This window comes from Oncorhynchus masou, chromosome 33 (genome assembly GCF_036934945.1).
Source record: "Oncorhynchus masou masou isolate Uvic2021 chromosome 33, UVic_Omas_1.1, whole genome shotgun sequence".
Lineage (NCBI taxonomy): Eukaryota > Metazoa > Chordata > Actinopteri > Salmoniformes > Salmonidae > Oncorhynchus > Oncorhynchus masou.
This window is the reverse complement of record NC_088244.1, coordinates 11,128,861-11,139,431: the sequence shown is the minus strand read 5'-3', so window position 1 is coordinate 11,139,431 and position 10,571 is coordinate 11,128,861. Positions and strand designations below refer to the sequence as shown.

At 42.0% G+C, this 10,571-nt stretch overlaps 1 protein-coding gene across 1 annotated transcript in view; it reads right to left on the bottom strand.

Annotated features, from left to right (window-relative positions):
- Positions 1-5,235: 5,235 nt before the first annotated feature.
- The window catches only part of slc6a8 (solute carrier family 6 member 8), a 28,899-nt gene continuing 23,563 nt past the window's right edge, over positions 5,236-10,571 (bottom strand). The window contains exon 13 of the mRNA XM_064956420.1: positions 5,236-9,098. Within this exon, the coding sequence (XP_064812492.1) occupies positions 8,958-9,098 (141 nt within the window). The 3' untranslated portion in view covers positions 5,236-8,957. The remainder of the gene's footprint in view (positions 9,099-10,571) is intronic.

Below are 10,571 nucleotides of genomic sequence, written 5' to 3'. Positions count from 1 at the left end.
GCTCTTTTACTAAGTTATAAATTGCAAAATATGGATGGTTAGGCTTTTGCCAATCAGGTTTCTTCATGACATTGATTTTTGTTCTAAAACAGCCTCCCACAGAGCCGGTTTGTCCTAGAACAGCCCCCCACAGAGACATAATGTTTGTTCTGGAACAGCCTCTCAGTCAGATTTTGGTTCTAAAACAGCCCCTCACAGAAACAGTTTGTTCTAAAACAGCCCCTCACAGAAACAGTTTGTTCTAAAACAGCCTCACAGAGCCATAGATTTCTGTTGTGGAACAGCCTCACAGAGACAATTTTTGTTCTCGAACAGCCTCTCACAGAGACACAATTGCATCATCCTTGATGATGATCCAACCATGATTTGATGAAACTGCTTTCTGAATAATTCCCTTCATGAGCGATTGAAGACCAGGCACCCTGTCTTTCCAGTCGTATGACGCTAACAGCATGTTTCATTGGCTTTTAAACAAATTTTAAGGAGTAAGTAGCCTTTTAGCCACTATCAATGGTTGTGCTCATGCAGTAGGGTTTCCTTCCCTTTCAAACACTATAGACTGGTTGGCTGACAACATCACAAATGATGCACGGTGCAATTGACGAGGCCCAAAGGTGTGCGTTTATGATTCTGAACTGAACGGTCAGATAGCTAGCAACAATGACAAGAACCTGCCTTTTGAGGAATCATAGGTGGCGAGTTTCAGGTCATCTTGATATTGATACCATGTTTTGTTTGGACTGATGTCATGCCTATGCTAATATGGCTAAAACTCGCTAGCTAACCAGCAACTGTAACAATATATTTGAGACAAGTGCTCATTGTGCGACTGTATTTGTTTTCAATAAACATCGAGACTAAATATAGTTGACATGTTGCCAACCACGTCTGTTTTGCCCCATTGTTGTGCACGTGTCAGTTTTGTTGATAAACAACCAACCTATGTCCATCAAGAATGTGTTCTGGCTGGGATGGGTATGTCCATGTGACAAGTGCATCCAAATAAACGATGAATATAGACGCTCAAATACTTGTGTTGCATATGTTTGATTCTATAAATGATAGTCAATAACTACTAGTACACTTTAGGAGCTGAGTGAAGTGTTCTCTACAACTGTTTGACAACATATTAAAATAACCAAAGAGTAATTGAACTTTGACCAAAAGTAAAACATCAACTATTTTCCTGCCAATCAGTAATCTGACCCTGAGCTGAGATTAGTGCCAAACCACTCACTGATAAACTATCTGCTTCAGTTTTTCTGGGTAAATCATCTGACATTGGTTGGTCCTTTTTTTGCATTCAAATGTTCTGTCCGTTATGGTAGACCTGACTTGCAATGAATTATTTTCTTACTAGCTGATGGCTACTTTGACGTAAAATGTACTTACTATGCCTGTGATATGTGGTTGTCCAACCCAGCTGTCTTAAGATGAATGCAGTAACTGTAAGTCACTCTGGATAAGAGTTTATTGACAAAAATGTGAGTTTGAACAGACTAGCTTGTAAGTGAGCAGGGAGACTTTTCATCTGCCGTTGAAACATAACCTCAGAATCTCTACTAGAGGAAAGAATCCCCCTCTCAGCTGACAATGTGATCTGTAACAGCTAGCCTCCAGGCCTCCATGCCAGTCAACCCAATGTGATATGTAACCGCTAACCTCCAGGCCTCCATGCCTGTCAACCCAATGTGATCTGTAACAGCTGGCCTCCATGCCAGTCAACCCAATGTGATCTGTAACAGCTAACCTCCAGGCCTCCATGCCAGTCAACCCAATGTGATCCGTAACAGCTGGCCTCAATGCCAGTCAACCCAATGTGATCTGTAACAGCTAACCTCCAGGCTTCAATGCAAGTCAACCCAATGTGATCTGTAACAGCTGGCCTCCATGCCAGTCAACCCAATGTGATCTGTAACAGCTAACCTCCAGGCCTCCATGCCAGTCAGCCCAATGTGATCTGTAACAGCTAACCTCCAGGCCTCCATGCCAGTCAACCCAATGTGATCTGTAACAGCTAGCCTCCATGCCAGTCAACCCAATGTGATCTGTAACAGCTAACCTCCAGGCCTCCATGCCAGTCAACCCAATGTGATCTGTAACAGCTAGCCTCCATGCCAGTCAACCCAATGTGATCTATAACAGCTAGCCTCCATGCCTCCATGCCAGTCAACCCAATGTGATCTATAACAGCTAACCTCCAGGCCTCCATGCCAGTCAACCCAATGTGATCTGTAACAGCTGGCCTCCAGGCCTCCATGCCAGTCAACCCAATGTGATCTGTAACAGCTAACCTCCAGGCCTCCATGCCAGTCAACCCAATGTGATCTGTAACAGCTAGCCTCCAGGCCTCCATGCCAGTCAACCCAATGTGATCTGTAACAGCTAACCTCCAGGCCTCCTTGCCAGTCAACCCAATGTGATCTGTAACAGCTAACCTCCAGGCCTCCATGCCAGTCAACCCAATGTGATCTGTAACAGCTAACCTCCAGGCCTCCATGCCAGTCAACCCAATGTGATCTGTAACAGCTAACCTCCAGGCCTCCATGCCAGTCAACCCAATGTGATCTGTAACAGCTAACCTCCAGGCCTCCATGCCAGTCAACCCAATGTGATCTGTAACAGCTAACCTCCAGGCCTCCATGCCAGTCAACCCAATGTGATCTGTAACAGCTAGCCTCCATGCCAGTCAACCCAATGTGATCTGTAACAGCTAACCTCCAGGCCTCCATGCCAGTCAACCCAATGTGATCTGTAACAGCTAACCTCCAGGCCTCCATGCCAGTCAACCCAATGTGATCTGTAACAGCTAGCTTCCAGGCCTCCATGCCAGTCAACCCAATGTGATCTGTAACAGCTAGCTTCCAGGCCTCCATGCCAGTCAACCCAATGTGATCTGTAACAGCTAACCTCCAGGCCTCCATGCCAGTCAACCCAATGTGATCTGTAACAGCTAACCTCCAGGCCTCCATGCCAGTCAACCCAATGTGATCTGTAACAGCTAACCTCCAGGCCTCCATGCCAGTCAACCCAATGTGATCTGTAACAGCTAACCTCCAGGCCTCCATGCCAGTCAACCCAATGTGATCTGTAACAGCTAACCTCCAGGCCTCCATGCCAGTCAACCCAATGTGATCTGTAACAGCTAGCCTCCAGGCTTCCATGCCAGTCAACCCAATGTGATCTGTAACAGCTAACCTCCAGGCCTCCATGCCAGTCAACCCAATGTGATCTGTAACAGCTAACCTCCAGGCCTCCATGCCAGTCAACCCAATGTGATCTGTAACAGCTAACCTCCAGGCCTCCATGCCAGTCAACCCAATGTGATCTGTAACAGCTAACCTCCAGGCCTCCATGCCAGTCAACCCAATGTGATCTGTAACAGCTAGCCTCCAGGCCTCCATGCCAGTCAACCCAATGTGATCTGTAACAGCTAACCTCCAGGCCTCCATGCCAGTCAACCCAATGTGATCTGTAACAGCTAACCTCCAGGCCTCCATGCCAGTCAACCCAATGTGATCTGTAACAGCTAACCTTCAGGCCTCCATGCCAGTCAACCCAATGTGATCTGTAACAGCTGGCCTCCATGCCAGTCAACCCAATGTGATCTGTAACAGCTAACCTCCAGGCCTCCATGCCAGTCAACCCAATGTGATCTGTAACAGCTAACCTTCAGGCCTCCATGCCAGTCAACCCAATGTGATCTGTAACAGCTGGCCTCCATGCCAGTCAACCCAATGTGATATATAACAGCTGGCCTCCATGCCAGTCAACCCAATGTGATCTGTAACAGCTGGCCTCCATGCCAGTCAACCCAATGTGATCTGTAACAGCTAACCTCCAGGCTTCAATGCCAGTCAACCCAATGTGATATGTAACCGCTAACCTCCAGGCCTCCATGCCTGTCAACCCAATGTGATCTGTAACAGCTGGCCTCCATGCCAGTCAACCCAATGTGATCTGTAACAGCTAACCTCCAGGCCTCCATGCCAGTCAACCCAATGTGATCTGTAACAGCTGGCCTCCATGCCAGTCAACCCAATGTGATCCGTAACAGCTAGCCTCAATGCCAGTCAACCCAATGTGATCTGTAACAGCTAACCTCCAGGCTTCAATGCCAGTCAACCCAATGTGATCTGTAACAGCTGGCCTCCATGCCAGTCAGCCCAATGTGATCTGTAACAGCTAACCCCACCTCTTTAAGGAATACCTAGGATAGGATAAAGTAATCCTTCTCACCCCCCCCCCCCTTAAATTATTTAGATGCACTATTGTAAAGTGGCTGTTCCACTGGATGTCATAAGGTGAATTCACCAATTTGTAAGTCGCTCTGGATAAGAGCGTCTGCCAAATGACTTAAATGTAAATGTTAAATGTCTAACCTCCAGGCCTCCATGCCAGTCAACCCAATGTGATCTGTAACAGATAACCTCCAGGCTTCAATGCCAGTCAACCCAATGTGATCTGTAACAGCTAACCTCCAGGCTTCAATGCCAGTCAACCCAATGTGATCTGTAACAGCTAACCTCCAGGCCTCCATGCCAGTCAATCCAATGTGATCAGACCCCATCACTATTGGGTGTCTATGGCTTCCTGCTCTGGGGATGTCTTGGGGTATCTGAGGTGCTGGGAGGGGGGCAGCTGTCCCTCTCAGATACAGTTTGGGACTGAAGGCCGACCTGCTCTAGACTCCAGACAGAAATAGCCCAGAGCTCAGAGGGCACTGGCTAAACATAGCCAACCAACTTTAGCATGCTGGAGCCCTGGCTTAATATGGCAGCTGCACTTCACTGACAAACTGGGCATTTGTCATTAAAACCGGTTTGAACTGCATTAACTATCCCATCGCCTCCCCTTACAGTGGTGACCATGGTTTGAGTTGAATTAGTGGGTAACGTACTGCTGCTGTTCGCTAATGCCTACAGGCTCCGAGGTTCATACCTATCAATTTCTGTGAAAATAATGTTCTGGATTAATAAAGTGATGTGAGCTTGAATGAACCTCTTGACCATAAAATGACTTTTCCCACCTGTTCACAGTGCAAGCACAGAACCATGAACCCATTACAGGGTTACCAGGTAACAAGGTGGGATTCTAAGTGTCTGCCAGTTGAAAATATGGGATAAAACGTAAATCCTTTTGGATTCAAATGAACAATTTAATCCGGAGATGTTTCAAATGGTAATTGTTGAAAGTTGGTTCGACAATTTCAAATCTATGCACAAAGACAGAATATTTTTATTGAAGTAAGTTTTATTGCCATTTTGTTATTTTGAATAGGGCGAGTGGATTTTTAGCACAGAATCACAGTGGTATTAAGCATGAATCCCTTCATAAATTGTGAGGGACAAGGTTGATGGAACACTTGGGATGTCAACATAGGTTACAGTCATCTCTTTATCACTATTCTATGTTATGAATGGAAGACTGATGTTAGATCTTACATGACACAGAGTACAATAACAGTTAGATGAAGTCAAGTGTTACTATATCTTTTTCAAGACAGTATCCTTTGCCAAAGGACTCAGTGGATGATGAAATGCCATTTTCTCAGGCTTGATTGTACCCTTCTTTCCAGGCCTTTGTGTTGGATTTGTGAAAACAAAACTCCAAATGACATTGTGGAAAAGGAGAGGGGATGAGGAAGAGAGATAGCTGTGTAGGGGAGAGTTGTGGCCCCATTTGCACTACTATCTGTTCACTGTCAATCATACAGCAGATGCCATAAGAACTATTCAACTGTCAACTGTCGCAACAAGTGTTTCTTTACAGCTTTGCATAGTTGGTTAGCGTTAGTCTTTCTCAGCTAATGATGGATATTCCAGTTTAATGTACTGTATACAATCATTACAGTACAACGTATTCCATGGTAACTATGGTAATTGGTCTGTATAGTTTATGAAAATAAACAGAACATTTTAAAAGACTTCATGTAGATTTTAAAATAAACAAATCATATTCAGCAATGGGGAATGAGTATTTTTTCATATCGATTACATTTTTTTTTACAATTTTGTATGATATGGAATAGATCCACAAGGCTTTCATTATCAATTCAACATTTCCCCTTTGTGAGTCATACTTTGGATTAAAGATACTGTCGAGAACAATTTGGCAGAGCGCAAAAGATGACACCATACATATGATTTTGCTTATGTATATTTCATTTAGATTTTCTACATTTAATGACTACATTTAAATGTTTCACCTTTCGACCAACCCAGGCTATAATCTAGGAGTATTATAAGGAAAGCCAATGTAAAAAAACATTGTTAAAATAGATTCTTAACTTTAACATTTATTTTACCATAGCCTTGCTATAAAACTTGCCTTGTGTCCTCATCCTTACATATGTCCATAGACCAACAGTATGAAAGGCGCATTTAGTTCTACATTTAGGAGGGAATGATTGTTCTGTCTCAAAGTTTCATAACCAACAACCAAACCCACCACTTTTACCATGTGGTTTTCCATTCTGAAAGGTGGGAGAGCATTAGAGTATTTTCTATATGCCAGGTTTAGTGTAGGAGGACCGTGGCAGATAGTCAAAAGGCATATACAGAAAGAGAGTTTAGTTTCTTGTCAAATTCTGTAATATCTGACACAAAGGAGGACCTTTTAATCTTAATGATTATTATTTTTATTTTATTTTTTACAAATGAGAGCACACTGCTTCTAAGTAGAGAACATAAATTACACTTGAAGCCAGACGTGAAATATGTTGAAAATGATGAAATCCCAAGTAAAAAAATATTCCAAAATCTTTTAATTCTTAATCAAATTAATACTCTTGTGTTGTGTGGACCAAATTAGAAGGTCTTTCTGAGAAATTTTAACATTTAACTGAGCTCTGGGTGGTCTGAGGGAAATACTGTAATTAAACACACACAAATAATCTATTAGGCTACTTAACACTGGAGCACTTGATATTTGAAACCAAAAATCCCTTCTGTGTGTTATGAATCACACAAGCCTTTTGAGGAGTACTGCATCGCAGCATCTCAATGGCGCATGCTCTTCCCCTTAGAAATCTTCATCAAAATTACATACTGCATCAAACTCTTTAAAATATAACACACAAGATATTCAATATATTTTTTTATACTGTATGTATAAGCAAAATAAAAGCCTTCACAAAATAAAATCTCTGATTTATTTTACAATATGTAAAACAAAACAAAAATTGTTATTCTAACACGATTTGTTTTTAAAGTGCTAGCGAGATATTTTACAATGTGCAAATGTAGTTTTTAGCATTGCATTATTTAATATATTTTACATTCTAATGATCTTTTCAATATCGAAATAAATCATATGTTATCCATATCATGGTAAATGGCAGAATTTCCATTTGGTTATCTTCAAGACTGTTCCTCAGTGGACCAGGTAAGAATATGGCTAGTCAGAGTTGACATATGGGCTCTAGATTTAAGACAAACAACATAAGGCAATGATCTACGTGTCCAGCTTCTGTACGGCTGCAACATTAATACTGTGTGTGTAATACTCAGAGTTAAACTCACGATATAACACCTTACAGTTAGTTACTCTTCACCCTGTTCCAGTCACTGGCAAATGGCACAGCAGCTACTTGTTGTGGCAATGTTGTAGTTAGATCCAAATACTGTCCTCCTACATGCTGCAGAGATGTACTTGTCTTTGTAACAATAGGTTGGTTGAAATATGAGGTAAATCCTGACCACTTGGCCAAGTGATCATTTTGCAAGTTAATGCCAGAGGAAGTATCGGATCATTTGTTTTTAATGGCCATTATGAGCAATATATCAGCCAGTCACCTTTTTGAATTAGAGAAGAGCGATCTTAAATCTTACAGAACTGTTCAATTTAGTGATTATTGTTGATTAGAAAATATATATCTGTAGACACACTTATCAATGAAAATGTTTCAAGGCATCTAAACTGCTTCATGAGTAAGAGCTGCATTGTTTTCTTTCAAGATGTTCCCAAACATCAGACAGTTAAATCGGAAGACACAATATATATCAGACTGATCTAGGCAAATAAAAATAGATAGTGTATATGGCAACCAAAACCATTCTCTATCAATAACAAGAGAATGACAAGTATGCTCCATTTTGGCACTGAATCAATCTTTAGTTTATGTCTAAAGTTCTGAGGACTATTGTCGCCATGAAAGACACATTACACAAGATCAATGATCAAAGATGATCATTTTGACAGTTTGGCAACTACATAACTTCAGGGGCCTAAAGAAGCCAGAATATTGAAGTCAATTGGAAAAAATTCTGTATTTTATATATCAACTCAGCCAAACCGACAAACTGTAGTGTATTATACAGTATATGATATAATATCAATTTGAACAAATGCTTTTAATTATATATTCATATATCAAATCAAACTTTATTTGTCACATGCGCCGAATACAACAGGTGTAGTAGACCTTACCCTGAAATGCTTACTCTCAATGTGTAATACATATATTTTCATGTATCAAATTAGCCAAAAAGATTTTTATGCAAGATCTCTTATGAAGGAGAACTACACCGGTTGATACACAAACCCTCCGTACCACATGATTGGTCTTGCAGTAATGTGTAATTTCAAGAAATTCCATATCAGTCTTAAAGATAGCCTGTAAAAATTCTGCCATACTGGGTGAGGTGGTGGGCTACACCCCCCCCCCCCTCCCCAAAGACTATACGGCACCTGTTTATAGAATGGACCAATCAGGACATTGATTATCAACATCCCAGGTGAAGATTATCGACTGTCCAATAGACCGTTGTGAATTGATTTTGTATAGGTGTAGAGAACCGTCTGTGTACATTATCTGCATCCTCTAATTAATTGCACGTAATTACCAGGTGATTCCTTTTTGATTGTGTCATTGACCCAAATGAATACATCAATTATTACATCAATGATCATCTGGTCTTCAGAGTGTTGTCAAAGGCTTTCCTGTAGGCTATAGCCTACATACCACTTTCAAAGATGATAACCTTGTTGTCTTCTGTGCTGGCAGAGAGGGAGGCCAGGCTCTTTATGTCAGTATCAGGCGCCATGTATTCAAGGTGATGGGGACCCCACTGTGGTTTGGTCAGCTTCTCCCAACGCTGAAGGAGGAGAAAACATGTTCCTTTAAGACATGGAGACCCATACTAATCAAACTGCTGTATTACTCATTCTGATGGGTGAGAATGAAATTAAAAAATATATAAAAAGCTATAATCAAAGAGTAGGCTACATGCTGTCAACTGTCAACTGGGGTTTCCACGTTCCGATTTTCCCTTAACTATTTACAGTTTCGTATGTTATGCATTTTATTTTTCTCACGGCTTATACAGTAAATTCCTTTCCATCCTCCCTTACTCGAAGCTAAGTCTTCACCATTATTTTCATAATCTAATAGAAATGTGTTGAGTGTTCCACAGGTTTTGTGAGGGTGTGTTACAGTGAGGGAAAAAAGTATTTGATCCCCTGCTGATTTTGTACGTTTGCCCACTGGCAAAGAAATGATCAGTCTATAATTTTAATGGTATGTTTATTTGAACAGTGAGAGACAACAAAATCCAGAAAAACGCATGTCAAAAATGTTATAAATTGATTTGCATTTTAATGAGGGAAATAAGTATTTGACCCCCTCTCAATCGGAAAGATTTCTGGCTCCCAGGTGTCTTTTATACAGGTAACGAGCTGAGATTAGGAGCACACTCTTAAAGGGAATGCTCCTAATCTCAGTTTGTTACCTGTATAAAAGACACCTGTCCACATAAGCAATCAATCAATCAGATTCCAAACTCTCCACCATGGCCAAGACCAAAGAGCTCTCCAATGATGTCAGGGACAAGATTATAGACCTACACAAGGCTGGAATGGGCTACAAGACCATTGCCTAGCAGCTTGGTGAGAAGGTGACAACAGTTGGTGCAATTATTCGCAAATGGAAAAAACACAAAAGAACTGTCAATCTCCCTCGGCCTGGGGCTCCGTGCAAGATCTCACCTCGTGGAGTTGCAATGATCATGAGAACGGTGAGGAATCAGCCCAGAACTACAGGGGAAGATCTTGTCAATGATCTCAAGGCAGCTGGGACCATAGTCACCAAGAAGACAATTGGTAACACACTAGGCCATGAAGGACTGAAATCCTGCAGTGCCCGCATGGTCCCCTTGCTCAAGAAAGCACATATACATGCCCGTCTGAAGTTTACCAATGAACATCTGAATGATTCAGAGGACAACTGGGTGAAAGTGTTGTGGTCAGATGATACCAAAATAGAGCTCATTGGCATCAACTCAACTCGCCGTGTTTGGAGGAGGAGGAATGCTGCCTATGACCCCAAGAACACCATCCCCACCGTCAAACATGGAGGTGGAAATATTATGCTTTGGGGGTGTTTTTCTGCTAAGGGGACAGGACAACTTCACCGCATCAAGGGGACGATGGACGGGGCCATGTATCGTCAAATCTTGGGTGAGAACCTCCTTCCCTCAGCCAGGGCATTGAAAATTGGTCGTGGATGGGTATTCCAGCATGACAATGACCCAAAACACACGGCCAAGGCAACAACAGAGTGGCTCAAGAAG